Genomic DNA, 16,747 nt, shown 5'->3' with positions numbered 1-16,747 from the left:
ATAAAGGTGTTTTTATTAACCTTACCGTTAGATATCTAACGACAAACTAGTACATTCCCGTACCATCGCAGAAAACGTAATAAATAAGGTATCCGAGCATATGCGAGTAATAATATCTGACGGATTTAATAGGTTTCCAGCATTATTACTCTTTTTATTACCCAGAAAAGTTAAATAGAAAATAGAAACTGCTGTTGAATTTGAAACAGCATTTTTAAGTGATTTTTACAATTTTTTTAAACGTATAAATGAGAAGTTCCGTCTCTAAACACATAATACATACCTATAGGGGCATTCATAGATAAAAAGAATACAAAGTTAATACATATAGAAATAAATTTATTTAATATTTTCTACAAATTGTATTTTTCAAATATTTACATTGCAAATATTTACAAGTTAAAACTTTTTATATTTCAAGAAACTCCTGTACTTTTTAGGATTAAGCCCATACGCTTTCAATCTCTCATCTGATAATTTTGATAGAGGATTTTTATTGTCACTAGAATTATTATTTGTCTTTTTCTTATCTGTATTAAATTGTTTTTTGTTTTTCTTCCTTTTCGGTGCATTATCATCATTGAAATTAGCTTTTCTCTTTTGTCCTTGTGTTTTACTGAAAACTCCAGTTTTACTTGCTTTAGTTAATTCAGAATTCACATCCTCAACTGTGAATGAATTACTTTTCTTCTTCTTTCCAAAATTAGTAGCTATAATATTTATCGATTTATCTGTGTTAGCTTGTGTGCTTTCACCATTTCTTTGAATATCAGAGTTAATTTGTTTATTTTTGTTTTTCTTTTTCCTTCTAGAATTTTCGCTAATTTGACTTTCTTCAACCACATATTTTTCATCATTGACTTGTACATAATTAGTTACTTCAGTTTTATGTTTCTTCTTCTTTTGACCTCCATTAGCTTCTATTGCACTATTTTTGTCTTGATTATCATTTATATTGCTTGTATTATCATCAACAACATTATTGATACTATCTTCTGTATTTAATTCTGTTGCATTTTGTCTATCATGTTTGTGTTTCTTATTCTTATTTTTCCTTGCTTTAACTTCAATTTCTATTCCCGTATCGTTATTTTCAGGTAATTCATTTAGTTCTGTATTTTCATCAACATTGTGGTTACTAACTCCAGTTTCATCGTCGTTTTTAGATTTATTTTTCTTCTTTTTCTTTTTCTTCTTTTTGATTGTTTCTTCAAGTGGTACAACCACTTCTGGTTCCCTAAAAATGGAAATAAAAATTATATTTATTATAAACTTTCTACTCCCGTGGTCGCATTTAGATTTGGTCTACTTCTGACATGTGAATGGTGGTTTAGTTTATGGTTAAAAATAATTATTTAAATTTAAGAATAACAAGACTTACATTTAGGATTATTACCACAAATTTGAAAGAGAACTAGTCTAAAATTGCGACCATTTAATATAAATTATCTTTGTATTTAATAAATTTATAATATTGAATAATTCAATAGTAAAATAAAACTTACTCAGGTAAATCCTTGAACAAACTCGGCAAGACTTTGCGTTTGAGTCTTTCGTCAGCTGCTTTCTGTCTGTATGTGTTCACTTCACTCTTTTCTATATTTTCCGGACGATATTTAACTATTTTCTTCAAAGGCACCCATTGAGTTAGTTCCTTGTCATCAGCTAAGAGAATCTGTGAAAAAATATTATTTTGGTATATTTTTTGTTAAAAACACGTACAAAAATTTTTGGTCATTAAATAAACATCTCATTTCGATTTTCGATTGGTTGAACCGATTTTGATGATTATTTTTTTACTCGAATGCCTTCCATCTAGTTCTAACAGCTTGAAGGTAGTTTAGGATTAGATGTTATAGAACATTAAAAAAAGACGGGTTGCACTAGGGGAGTGCCGGCAGAAGTGAAAACTTGATTATTAACGTTCAGCATGTTTGATATTTTGGAATGGTATCCGTCTTACTCATGGAATATAAGGGCTAAAAAAAAAAACATCCGTCTTACGCTTTTTCGATCAGGCCACGTGTCCTGACGCGAGTTTAAGATTTTATACCCAACGCCGCTAAAGAAGTTTTCACTTCAAAAAATAAGCCTTACCTCCTCTATACTAAGTCCATAGTCGTTCGGCACAACCTCCCTATACTTGAACCTGGTCGGCAAGTCTCCGCCTATCACATCTTCACAATCCATCTTATAATATTCCTCCATAAATTCACTGTACGTTTTTTCAACATCTGGCACAAATTTTGGCTTATCTTCCGCTAAAATTTCAGCAAGTTTGGACTTTCTTTTACGGTTTCTGCGTTTCTTGCCCACGCTTCTTTTTAATTCCTCTACTAGATTCTCTTTTGCCTTTTTGGGATCGTAGTCTGCGTCCATCTGGGAAAACAATAAAAAATAATGAGTTTGGTACTTATTTTTATAGCATTCAAATGCTTATTAATGAGAAATTTTTAAAGAAAAAAAAACGATCACAAAAATTCGCCCTACCCGGACGAAGTGAAAAAAAATATTTAGACTAGTGAGTGTCAAATTATAAGAAAATTATGGTTTTTTTGTTCAAAGTGTAAATTTTTTATTTAAAACACTTGTAATAGACCGGGAGATACTGACACAAAATTTCGAGTCATTTGTAACAGGATGGCGGTTCTACAGGGGTCTTAGTACGCAATGACAAAAAGAAAAATGATGGTGTGAACGCTGGTACCGGTGGGTTAGTCGCGTGGGCGTTAGTCGAACTCGTCGGAAAAATAGCGAAAGTCAAACGATTTGTAACACAAAAATTTTAGAATTTACCGATAGCCCATAAAAAAGAAGTAGGCGGTAGTGTCATGCCATACTTTTCCGGTATGACTTACAGCCCGCCATACCGACGCGAATGTGTTGATTTAAAAAAAACAATTATTCAACCATTTGTACCAAGCTAACTTTTGCACAGGTAACCATCGTCGTGCAGCCATTTACGAAAATCGCCATGCCATACTTTTCGGACGATTCCAAATGGTCGCCATACCGCCGAAAATCTGCAAAATTTTTTTATTTCGCCTATCTTTTTGTACCAGTATTGCATTTGGCTTTTTGGAGAGTATTTGATAAAATGTGACCATTATTATATTTGCCATACTTCTAGTAGGGGGAAAAAGTGCTGTCATACTTGAAAAATAAATTTATTATTAATTTATATAAGTGAAGATTTCCAACACCTAGATCTTTGAAATTTTGTATTTATATTCGTTGATCCTCAAACTTACAGGGAAAATAAGTGCCATACTGTTACAAATCGTTTGACTTTCGCTATTTTCCGATGAGTTCGACTAACGCCCACGCGACTAAGCCGCCGGTACCAGCGTTCACACCATCATTTTTCTTTTTGTCATTGCGTACTAAGAACCCTGTAGAACCGCCATCCTGTTACAAATGACTCGAAATTTTGTGTCAGTATCTCCCGGTCTATAAGTTCTTGTTATATCTATAAATGGAAATTTCCTCTGCACCAAGTTACTACATTCTTGAATATTCATTCATAAAATATTTAGCTTACATTAAAATCTTCATCTTCACAATGAGGTCCTTCCTCATTATCAGCATTTTGCTTCTCATTCTCATAGTTATCCCAATTTTCTGAAAAAATTGTGCAATTTTAAATTTAAGCCATAAAAGCATATGAATAATCGAAATATTTTAGTTTTCTATTATGACGTTATATAAAATTTCTAAATACCCACTTTGACTTGTTTACAACACAACTATCGGTCCACTGCGGCTTCGCCCGTGGTACATATTTCGCAATAAAAAGTAGCCTATGTTCTTTCTCAGGGTCTAAAGATTATCTGTGCCAAATTTCATCCAAATCGGTCCAGTAGTTTATGCGTGAAAACCATACATACATACAAACCTTTCCTCTTTATAATATTAGTATAGAAGTATAGACATATGGCCTCATAAAACATAAATTATATCTCTCTAATCTTTAACTAATTTACCAATTTCCAGTTCTTCATCAAGATCAGGGAAGACAGGTTTCTCATCATCAGCCTGGCCGTAGAACTGTTCATCAAATAGCTGCTTCATTCGTTTGTCATGCTCGTCAGGATCAAAGTCACCTTCTATATCTTGTTCCTGTGGATAATTATTCAATATTTTTGATTTATAATAATTGTGTTCTATTTTTGTAAGTGTTGTTGGTATTTTTCATAGTTTTAAAAGTACCCACATTTTGTTAATATTAAGTATCAATAAAATAATCAACAATAATTTTGTGAAATTCATTTCCTAATATATTAGACTAGCTATGCTCCATGGTTTTACCCGCAGTGCTCCGCTCCTGTTGGTCTTAGCGTGATGATAGCCTATAGCCATCTTTGATAAATGGGCTATCTAACAAAGAAATAATTTTTCAAATCGGACCGTTCAAACAAACAAACAAACTCTTCAACAAGCTTTATAATATCATTAGTTAAAATTAATTTAACACATTAAATAAACCAGCTATATTTATAGGAAACTCGCTTGAACATAATCAACAAGCTTTATTCACATGTGAAATAAATAAATAAATGATAAATAAATATTAAAGGACGTTATTTTTATAAGCAAATAACACTAAAAAATCACCTCAAAAGCCAGATCCTCATTGCCGGTAACCTCCTTGATCTTAGCGATCTTTTCCTGAATCTCTTTCAGTTTGAGCGCCTTCATTCTTGCAATCTCTTCCATTTTCTTCTGTTTCTCTTGTTCTTTCCTCTCTCGTATCTCTGCTCGCTTGCGTGAGCGCCGGTCGTCTTTGGGACGTATGTAGTTCATTGTACGGGGGTAGCGTTTTAGCTAGAAATATTTCATGCATTATATTATAATTAAAACATAGGCAATAATAAGCAGTTAGAGACAGGTAGGTATGGATCCATTTTTTACGGAGTTCTGTCAACTAATGGGTAATCCTACTACTTAATAAGAAATCAATAGGCATGACGAAAGATTTTGAAATCCTCTTCCATAATGTATGTATACGTTTACTATACAAGAAAAACCCTATAAATAGGTTATATACTTAAATTTAACGAAGATAAAAGCCATTTTTCAAAAAATATTTATTAACTGTGCCAAAACAGCTCGCAGGAGTCATGGCGTAGGCGTGACGTCACTCTTTAGTAAATACGTAATTATTTGTACGCATTGCGAAGAAAATTAAAAAAATATTTATTTAATATGTGTTATAGAAACGAATTTCAAAGTTTATAAGTGGTGTGCAGTATTGCAGTGTGAATCCACATAAAAATAATGCTCAAAAATGTGTTAGTAATTATTTCAAGCGAGAAAATTTATTTTATTTTTTATTTTTATTTTATTCATAAAAGGCACCTTACAGCTGTTATTAAGATAAATTATACAAATTACATATAAAAACCCTAATTACAAGGCACACCAATAATAGTCCAATTGTGTGACAACAAGAGGTAAACTAAAAGGGAACAATAATTGTTTTCTTTTTCTTTAACAAAAGTACAACAATTGTTCTTGATGAAACATAAAACGAACATGAAAAATAAATGTGACTTCTAGTAAACAAGCAACATCAACAAAATAACAATTAAAGTTGAGAAAAAACAAAAATAAATAGAAAGAATAAGAAATGATTGTATAAAGTTGGCGCGGAGAACCCCGAACCATGTATTCGTGAATTCGCAATTATATTTCTGTTCTAAGTCGATAAAGCATACGTGAAACAATAGAAAATAAATAAAAATGCGTATTCTCAACATATTCATAACAACAAAACACATCTGACGTGAGTTGTTTACTTAAGCGTGACGTCACGCGTGTTTTAGTCAAAATGGCCAACTGCAGAATTTCAATGTTTTATTTTATTGATAATCTCATTAATCTTAATGTTTTTAAGATTTCTAAGTCACTATATTTAATTTATTTATTATACATTTTCCCTTAAAAACACTAATACGATCATTTATGGATACTGTCGTCATGCCTAATCATCAAAGTCCTCCGCCGCGTCTGTTCGTGATGAACTCAAAAATGAATGCACCAAAAGCTCTAATCGTACGGAGAGCTTAATTTTCACAAAAAGCTCTAATCGCACGGAGAGCTTAATTTTTATTAAAAGCTCTAATCGCACGGAGAGCTTAATTTTCACAAAAAGCTCTAATCGCACGGAGCGCTTAAACTTCTCAAAAAGCTCTAATCGCACGGAGAGCGTAATTTTCACAAAAAGCTCTAATCACACGGAGAGCTCAATTTTCTCAAAAAGCTCTAATCGCACGGAGAGCTTTATTTTCTCAAAAAGCTCTAATCGCACGGAGAGCTTAATTTTCACAAAAAGCTCTAATCGCACGGAGAGCTTAATCTTCACAAAAAGCTCTAATCGCACGTAGAGCTTAATTTTTATAAAAAGCTCTAATCACACGGAGAGCTTAATTTTCACAAAAAGCTCTAATCGCACGGAAAACTTAATTTTCACAAAAAGTTCTAATCGCACGGAGAGCTTTCACAAAAAGCTCTAATCGCACGGAGAGCTTAATTTTAACAAAAAGCTGTAATCGCACGGAGAGCTTAATTTTCACAAAAAGCTCTAATCACACGGAAAAACTTAATTTTCACAAAAAGTTCTAATCGCACGGAGAGCTTAATCTTCATAAAATCTTCTAATCGCACGGAGAGCTTAATTTTCATTTAAAGCTCTAATCGAATGGACAGCTTAATTTTCACAAAAAGCTCTAATCGCACGGAGAGTTTAATCTTCACAAAAAGCTCTAATCGCACGCAGATCTTAATTTTCACTAAAAGCTCTAATCGCACGGAGAGCTTAATTTTCATTAAAAGCTCTAATCGCACGAAGAGCCTAATTTTCACAAAAAGCTCTAATTGCACGGAGAGCTTAATTTTTATAAAAAGCTCTAATCGCACGGAGAGCATAATTTTCACAAAAAGCTCTAATCGCACGGAGAGCTTAATTTTCATTAAAAGCTCTAATCGCACGGAGAGCATAATTTTCACAAAAAGCTCTAATCGCACGGAGAGCTTAATTTTCATTAAAAGCTCTAATCGCACGGAGAGCTTAATTTTCATTAAAAGCTCTAATCGCATGGAAAGCTTAATTTTCACAAAAAGCTGTAATCGCACGGAGAGCTTAATTTTCACAAAAAGCTCTAATCGTAAGGAGAGCTTAATCTTCACAAAAAGCTCTAATCGCACGGAGAGCTTAATTTTTATAAAAAGCTCTAATCGCACGGAGAGCATAATTTTCACAAAAAGCTCTAATCGCACGGAGAGCTTAATTTTCATTAAAAGCTCTAATCGCACGGAGAGCTTAATTTTTATTAAAAACTCTAATCGCATGGAAAGCTTAATTTTCACAAAAAGCTGTAATCGCACGGAGAGCTTAATTTTCACAAAAAGCTCTAATCGCAAGGAGAGCTTAATCTTCACAAAAAGCTCTAATCGCACGGAGAGCTTAATTTTTATAAAAAGCTCTAATCGCACGGAGAGCATAATTTTCACAAAAAGCTCTAATCGCACGGAGAGCTTAATTTTCATTAAAAGCTCTAATCGCACGGAGAGCTTAATTTTCATTAAAAGCTCTAATCGCATGGAGAGCTTAATTTTCACAAAAAGCTCTAATCGCACGGAGAGCTTAATTTTCACAAAAAGCTCTAATCGCAAGGAGAGCTTAATCTTCACAAAAAGCTCTAATCACACGGAGAGCTTAATTTTTATAAAAAGCTCTAATCGCACGGAGAGCTTAATTTTCACAAAACGCTCTAATCGCACGGAGCTTAATTTTCATTAAAAGCTCTAATCGCACGGAGAGCATAATTTTTATTAAAAGCTCTAATCGCACGGAGAGCTTAATTTTCATTAAAAGCTCTAATCGCACGGAGAGCTTAATTTTTATTAAAAGCTCTAATCGCACGCATTTTCACAAAAAGCTTATTTGACTTGGAAAGCTAAATTTAACATCGATTACTCATTCGCTAGTCGCTAATGCGCTTTGAAAAATATATATCGTGATGTTCCAACGCATTTGTGTTTATATTACCTAATGTTTGTTCATCGGTCGAAATGGTGTAATGTGAAATAATGGATCTCAAACATGTACATAATATGTTCAACCGACTTCAAAATGAGGACGTTCACCATTTCATTATTGATTCTATAGATTATTATTCTATGTATTTGAAAGCTCTTCCGCGTGTTATGTAGATTATATTATTGCCCACGTCAGTTTTTGACTTAATAAGGTGGGTCCACACTTGATCATTTAACGCGTACTATGTTTGCTAGTGTGGACGCACCTTACATTACGTTGATCTGAGTTACCAACGATCCCCAAGCTGGCCATTTTTGTTCCAAGCGCGCTCGACTTCCACTATACAAACTACACAAAATGCGTGAGCGAAGTCGCGGACAGCAAGATAAACTTAAAAACTGCTGTAGTGATTTTAAATATTTTAATCCATGTGAGTGGATGATGAGTAAGAAAAATAATGTATTCAAAGAAATATTATGGTTGAGTCTAACTTTAGAAGAAATATTTTTATTTACTGTTTATGTTATAATTGTTTTTCTGTTATACTAGCGGTCCGCCCCGGCTTCGCCCGTGGTACCAACATGTTTAAACTATCCTATCTCTCAAGTTGGATCGAACTGCACATGGTGTGCGAATTTTATTATAATCGGTTAAGGGCTTGGTCTAGTAGTGCAAACAAATGCATCCTGTCATCCTATATGTAAATAATACAAATGTACTAAGGGAAAGTTGCTCCACTTAATTTTTAAAAATTAAATCATTCGTATGTATAATTTAATATTCGTAATAAGTACCAAAAATGACAATTTGAAACAATTTTCGTGAAAATTACACCGGGTGATTTTTTTTTATCAGTACACAAAATTTGCGAATACTTTCTATTGATATCTTCAACTTCATGTTTATATAACTGATCAACTTTTACAAAGAAATTTGGACGAAATATAAAAAAAAATAAGCTTTCCATACAAAATGCATAACTCTATACATTTTTTTCGACCTAAGTTTCTTAGTGAAAGTTGTTCAGTTTAACTAATAAAACGGATAAACAAATTTTGTATATAATAAAAAAAATGTAATGTTTGTGTTAAAAAATTATAAAATAGAAAAATACGCAAATGAAAACAAAAGATATTTATTTCTGACTAGCTTCCGCCCGCGACTCCGTCCGCGCGGATGTCAGTCTTCGCGTCTTCTACAGATTTATTATATTATGTGTAATATATAGATTTATATTGATAAACCTAATAAATCTTTTGCTAACATTCTGATGCTTTATCGGTTGCACTGGATTTATCTCTTTTTTTTCAATCGCTTGAATGATATAGGATGGGTCCTTGATGGGCATCGAATGCTGAAGTCTTGAATCAATCAATTCTGACAGTAGGCAATTTATGTAAAATCTTGATAATGGTCCATCATTTTATTTTGCCTAAACGTTACATACTTTTTTATAATTATATTCTATTTTTAACGAATTATTCACACCAGTCCAAACAGCAAATAAGCAGACTTCTGCTTCTGCAACGTTTAGTTGTCCCTGAATTTAGAAAAAATAGTCATGATTCTTATCTATGACAAAAGTGTTATTTTTTGCATTGTATTTCAAATATTAAATTTTTTTTTAACCGCATCTTCCGCATTCATGTCTTTTGCCGGAATTAGACATTTAACTTCTACTAGTCCCATTTTCCCTTTTTGATATGGGAGTGTATAAAGTAAATTTTTTAGATATTTCTCGTTATACTTTTAAAAAGTTATTATTGTCATTTTGCTCATTAGGTAAAGTAATTTCGATATCGGTTTTAAGTTTTTTGATACCTGCAATAATAACGTCATAATCGCCTGCACATACTTATCGATTACACCCTGTATACAATCCACCATCCACATTCATAATGTTTTCCTGTCCTCCTCTCCTTTACGCTGTTCACCGATACATTTTTAATGAGTAAATCTGCTACCACTGAAGGATGTTTCATTGTGATCAGCAAATTTTCACCACTGTTGTCGATTATTTGTTTTTCATTTTTAATCAGCAATTGGGAATCATCAGTTTTGTTTTTTGCAGATTGGTGATGTACCCTAACAATACGTCGAAAAGGGAAAGCATCAACGAATTATCGTTTTCGTCCTCTTTTTTTATTCTTCGCGTCTGTGTTACTTCTGTTTGTTTAGTTCTCAACACCCACTGAATTTTCTATGTTATTGTGATCTTCCATTACATCTGAGTTTTGATGATGTGATGATAATCCATTCGTTTTAATATTGGTACTTAGAGTTGGTAGACTAAACTAGAAATGGCGGACTAAATTTGTCAGCGCGTCTGTAAGATCAGAATATAAAACCAACATCCTGTATTTAAGTTACAAAATTAATAATCAAACAACATGCCGCTACGTTGAAAATGACTAGAAGAAAAAATTTAAACACCTCGGATCAATTTTGGAGTAAACAAATCATTTTCCCCGTATGGGGATTTCCCCGGATGAACTTGGGAAGTTCAAGTTCTCAATACAAGTTTATATTATATTTCGTATTTCTCAAACGAAAAATAAACATTTTTGGAACTTCAAAAAAATTATATTATAAGAAAATTTATGAGCTTACTTTAGTTTTAAAGAAATATACATCCCTTTACTGACACCCCGTAAAATAAAGAAATTGTTGCCAATCACCTTTGCAATCTATTTGGTTTCATTAACTTTATGTTCGAAGATAATTTTTTTTCTAGTAGTTACACGCGTATTTTTTTCGTTTATTTTCCATATCGAAATCAAATGTTTAAAAATACGAATATTTGCACAAAACTAAGATAAAAATAATCAATTAACAAAAATATTAAATTTAATGAAGTAGAGCAACTTTCACTTCGGTATGAAGGAAAATCGAGCGTAGAGCACACGTCAGAACGCTCCGGCCCAAGGAGCGCGACTAAAGAAATTCGCTAGGATTTTTCCTAATTATTTTAAATATTTTTTTAATATTTAAAGAATTATCAAAATTCAAAATAATTTTTTTTTAAACGATTAATACTCATTGGTCTTCAACCAACTCGAATAAATTAATGGAAAAAATAACTTTTAGCAGTATTTATCAATAGATTTTGTAAGGCAAAAAATGGGAAATTTAATGAATTTATAACGTTCTAATTAGGAAAATCATAAGTTTTTCGGCAATTGTATTCAGCAGTTTTTAATAACGACTATATAAGGATAATAATGCGCTGATCAGATTGTGTAAATTGTAATCGGTTGCAACGTAGTGAGTGCACAAACTTAGCTCGAAATGTCTTTGGAGGAAAGAGACTTATCTTGAAGGCCTGATTAAGGTAACATAAAGTAACTTTATAAATGTGAAAAAATTCACGTGCATTGCGTATATAACACTAATTGATAAACAAGAAAAAAAAATTCAGTTTATCATTTCATTAGCCGGGAAAAAATTGTCAAATAACTTGTTGAAAACGCAATTTTGCTAGACTGCAGCCTTAAGTGGTTTAGGAGTCCATTGAGGACAAATATTGTGAGTTGTGACACGAGATTTATATATGTTAAGATTAAGAAGATATGATTATTTATTCTCTTATTGCTTTTCATCAAGAATAATAAAACAATAATGTTACTAACATATTCCTCATCCGGTTCTTCAAAGCGGAAGTTATAAGCCCGTTCAAATTTCCCCTGCTCCTCGACCGTTTTCTCATCAGCTTCCAAGTCCTCATCATCTCTTACTTTCTCTTCTGGCACTGCTTCATCATCATCGTCCAAGTATCTACAATTTTGCATGACAAAGTCATAAGACATAAATATAATAAATACATTTATTATATAAGTAAGTAACATAATAAAAAATGTATGCGTGTACTAGAGTACACACATGAGAAGTGAAACTTCTTTATGACCTTAAAAATGTCACGAGTATGGTGTAACGCAAAAATGTCACGCGTACGGCGTAACGCAAAAATGTTACACTAAATTTTTGTCCAACCCCGATAAAGAAGTTTCACTTCAATAATTTTATAATAACTTCAGTATAAAATGGAATATCCTCTAGACACTAGTGGATATTTCGTTTATTCTATGCTTAGATTCACTAGTGACTAGAGAATATATACATACTAGTGGTCCGCCCCGGCTTCGCCCGTGGTACATATTTCGCAATAAAAGGTAGCCTATGTCCTTTCTCGGGTATCATAATAAATCCATACCAAATTTCATGCAAATTGGTTCTGTAGTTTAGGCGTGATTGAGTAACAGACAGACAGAGTTACTTTCGCATTTATAATATTAGTATGGATTGACATAACTAATATTCTCCATTTATTTTCAGTGGACACCACATTGAATTTTAAAACTTAAATTGTAAAAGAGACTGTTTGTAACATTGTATGGATGTTTGTTTCTCTTTACATGATAACCAATGAATAAATTTCGATGATCCTTAGCAGTGATGTAGCGTGTTTAATAGAATAACACATAAGCTTACTGCTAAAGATATACTAGCTACTAGATGAAACCGTGCCGTGTGCACATATAATCAGTTGATTAAGAAAATAAATAATGCAAATATATTTCTGGTATTATTTTATGAGTGATTTAACAAAGTTCACACAAAAACTGTTTTAAAGAACAAGAATACGCAATATTCACCTTTTATTCAATATATAGTCCCTCAGAAACGCCTCTCCATCATTCAGCGTAGGGTCCGACCATAACGACTTGAGTGGAGCCAAGTCTTTCTCTACCTCATCATCTATATGCTCAGCTTTGCCTGTTAGGAAATCTTTTAGTTTCCCATCCTGTAAATATTAATTAAATTTTAATCTATTGCATAGCTTCTATCGCGGGCCTTGAGCGCGGGGACCGAATCCAGAAATTCCGTAACGAAAACACCTCACGCTCCCCACTCCGACGGACACGGAGGTGTGGCTTGAAGGCATAGCATGCAATAGCTTTACCGCGGCAGTCCCTGAGTGCCACACGTCTTTTTTTATTTATTTATGACACATTCTTCGAAACCAATAATAAGAATAGGTATATAATTACAATATCAAACATTTATTTATTCAATTAGACATCTTATAAAAGCACTTTTGAATCTTCATGACATTTTTTAACATTTACCACCAATTCGGAAAGCAGTATATAAGGAGAAGAACCGACATGAAACTCCATAGTTGCTCTTATAAACAAAAAGGTCTTTTGGAAGGCCAGAAACTATAATTGGACTATGTCCATGACTTTCAATTGTTTGCAGTTTGTATGTTGAAGAAAATATAACAAAGAAATTAGAAAATATTTAGCTATTTGTAATGAACCCTTCTTGTTTAAATTAATTTGAAAATGTTTTTATTTCTTTAATATAATCTACTATATAAAAATAAGTCGGAATTCCTTCCTGACGCTATAACTCCAGAACGCACAAACCAATTTCCACGGATTTGCATTCGTTGGAATGGTCTCTGGCTCCGTGAGGTTTGTAGCAAAGAAAATTCAGGAAACATTTCAAAAGAAAAGCGGGAAAAACGGGAAAATCATTTTTCATATATAAAATTTCGTTTGGTATTTAAACATAAGGTGGCGAAACGGAGTTCGGCGGGTTCGCTAGTTGACAATATAAGTAAAAATAATAATAGGGTAATTGCGCTGGTTTGCCGTCCAGTTTCGGTTTTCGTCCATTTGACTGACCTGCTACAATCACGTGCGTAAAACTTGAATACAAACCTACCTTCCCGCGCAAGTTTGCACTTTTTACGGTCCATAATGTGTAAGCAACAGTACTATCAACATGAAAATTTGATTTGACAAGAAGAGAGTTCAAAAAATTAACGTAAAAGGGGCCGCTTCCCATCCGTGCCTTGCAGATGTCATCGCGTGAGAGAAAAATTTGCCGGCGAGAAAAGTTCATGGTAAGTTAAATCACTGTTTTAGCTAGTTTACGTAATGTTTTTGGTATGTATGTTTAGTTATAAGCCTATTAAACGCAATTAGAAGTGTTTATAATACTTTTTTTATAATACTCTTCGAAAAATTAAGTGGACGGATACTAGGTTACCAAATTCTCAAAATATTTGGTTTTCGTCCAAGTGGACGAAAACTCAAACAGCTACGTGAATATTTGTTAGGTTCTTTTTACTGTATCGGACCTTTAAAATACTGAATAGTTTCTCCCGAAGTGATCTTTATTGCTATTAGTTAAGATTTTTTGGTTTCCGTCCACTGCTTTGTCAGTGCTGCCAAAATAAAAAAATATTTAAAGAAGTGGACGAAAACTAAATTTAGCTTTAAACGTTTTAGTTTTCGTCCATGAATGAGTATTGGAGTGGACAAAAATTAAAAATAGCTATTCTTTTGCATTACTTTTCGTCTTTTTTACGTATTGAAAAGTTTTCTATTCAGTATCTTCCTTATAAATAATTGGTGAGGGCCAGAGTGTTGTAGGTACCTAATATTATTGTCATTCATTCAGTCATGTATCATTCTCCATACGTGAAGTAGAGTCAATTATTCGTAGCATAAATGGGGGTAGGTTAGACATAATACACTGTATTTTTCTTGATTATCATTCACTTGAGTATCATCTTTTATTCTAGGTCTGTTTTGCCAATGCAATATTTTTTTATTCTACTTACTCAACGTATCCTAAGAAAGATCTTATTGTTTTTAGATGGCCTCGAAGGAGTCTAAGAAAGCTAGAAAAAAAAAACGCTATGTAGGTACCTACACTGAAGAATCTTTAATAAAGGCATCATCAGTAAGACAATAATGCATAGTTCAGCAAGGTATAGTATAGTTTATTTTAGTAGCTAAAACGTATTATTATGGCTGTGTTTAATATAGTACGTTTCATTTGATAAACAAAGTATTAGAATGAATATTTCTGTTTTTTGAAGTAATTTCTCAGTCCTATAATTATTACTTTATTCATTTACATTGTAAGTAACGCATTCCTTTCTTTATTACGAATGATTAAACAGTCATCACTAACGCATATAAAGACTGCCAAGTGCTACATAGATCTCAGTGTTGACTAGTTATATTGATTATTATTAGTAAAACTAAACCTGTAAGGTAGTGAGAAATTGTGATGTTGATTAAATAAAAGTATATATATTTACCTGTAATTGGTTTTTAACTTAATAATTGACCTACCCTCCTTTTTCTACACGGTGGCCGAAAACTAGCTTACACTAGGACGAAAACCAGTTTTTTTGGACGAAAACTAGCATATACCCTACTTTTGCAGAAAATAATTTAAATAAAAAGATAAGTACATCAAAATGATTTCTTTCCACTTAATATCATCTTAAAGAAGACTTTATAAGGACTAAATAAAAATATTATATGTTTAAGGAAGGGTGCTCCAATATATTTATTTCGCATCACAAAGTTGGCAACTCCCATAACTGGACGAAAACCAGCGCAATCACCCTACCTCAGGTTTTGTATCTTTCTTTACTGGTTCATCGATTTCAGCTTTCTTTTCAATACTGAATATGTTGGGTCCATCATCATCATCATCATCACTGTCAGCAAATGTAACCTTTTTCACTTCCTCTTTCTTTTCTAAAATCATATGATTTGTACATGTATTAATCTATACTAATATTATAAAGCTGAAGAGTTTGTTTGTTTGTTTGAACGTGCTAATCTCAAGAACTACTGGTCCGATTTGAAAAATTCTTTTGGTGTTAGATAGCCCATTTATTGAGGAAGGCTATAGGCTATATATCACCACGCTAAGACCAACAGGAGCTGAGCAATACAGGTGAAACCGCGCGGAACAGCTAGTATTAAATAAAAAACAAAAGTACACATATCATGTTATTAAGATGTATGATAGAATATATCACAAAGAGTGATGAGTGGTTTGCCCCTTTTACAGTGGCACACTGCAATATTCTTCACTTTAGTTTTAAGTTTCACTATTGTAGTTTTTTTCTTTGTATATATGTAAGTGTGCATTAGCAATAAATGTATTTTATTTCTATCAAATTATTACTTATCCAACAGTGTAATTAATCAACCAATTTTAGGTATCTTGTTGAAGATAACTAAATATTAAAAAAAAAATTAGGAATGCATACCTTTTTCCTTCTCTACTTTCTCATCAAAGAACTTATAATTCGGGTCGTATATTCTGGGATCCTTAGTTTTCAATAGTGATAAGGTTTTAAGGAATTGAACCTCAACTTCTTCGTTTATTTCTGGCGGTTCATCACTTTCATCTTCGCTGTCCGATTCCGATCCATTTGAATTTAAGGATTTTGATCCATACTTCTGTTCCACTGAAATTAATAAAAGAATTATATTAATTGTTTTTATATTATATGAACTTATCTCAATAAAAAGAAAATCTTATATTTACGTTTGTGTAGCTCCTCCTTTTCGCGCCACCTATCGTATTTCTTCGCATATTCATTTTCTGTTTTTAAACTAACTTCTTCCTCTTCAGAATCCTCGTCAAATAATTTCTTTTTAGTCATTTTCAAGATAAATGTTAAAATTATTTTTGATCACACTTTAATCCACTTTCATTCCACATGGTATTCCAAATGTTGTCACTGTCAAATTGTCAATTATTGTCATCACAGGTTGACACAGAAAGTCATAACAAAGTATTAGTGCGTTCATCAAAATAATCCGTTCATGTTATAAAATAAAGGATTATGATTGAGTGAAATTATTGAAGTATTTTGTACGA

The 16,747-nt window shown here is 32.6% G+C and overlaps 2 protein-coding genes across 2 annotated transcripts in view; both read right to left on the bottom strand.

The window, feature by feature from the left end:
• LOC149481376 (uncharacterized) overlaps window positions 1–16,747 on the bottom strand; it is a 465,629-nt gene that overhangs the window by 55,373 nt on the left and 393,509 nt on the right. The window lies entirely within an intron of this gene.
• On the bottom strand, window positions 323–16,619 carry LOC149481391 (protein KRI1 homolog). The gene is made up of 11 exons (XM_089704559.1): window positions 16,412–16,619; window positions 16,131–16,331; window positions 15,479–15,609; window positions 12,694–12,842; window positions 11,671–11,815; window positions 4,615–4,824; window positions 3,984–4,119; window positions 3,542–3,621; window positions 2,098–2,379; window positions 1,506–1,675; window positions 323–1,237 (listed from the first exon to the last, which is right to left on the bottom strand). Exons 1-11 carry the CDS (start codon window positions 16,527–16,529, stop codon window positions 400–402), a joined length of 2,460 nt encoding a protein of 819 aa, XP_089560685.1. The 5' UTR covers window positions 16,530–16,619; the 3' UTR covers window positions 323–399.

This window comes from Colias philodice, chromosome 16, assembly GCF_061535455.1.
Source record: "Colias philodice isolate Cphi_HAF_F1 chromosome 16, ilColPhil1 Martin Lab GWU primary, whole genome shotgun sequence".
Classification (NCBI taxonomy): domain Eukaryota; kingdom Metazoa; phylum Arthropoda; class Insecta; order Lepidoptera; family Pieridae; genus Colias; species Colias philodice.
Note: the sequence above shows the minus strand (reverse complement) of the source record. Positions and strands in the feature narration are given on the sequence as shown.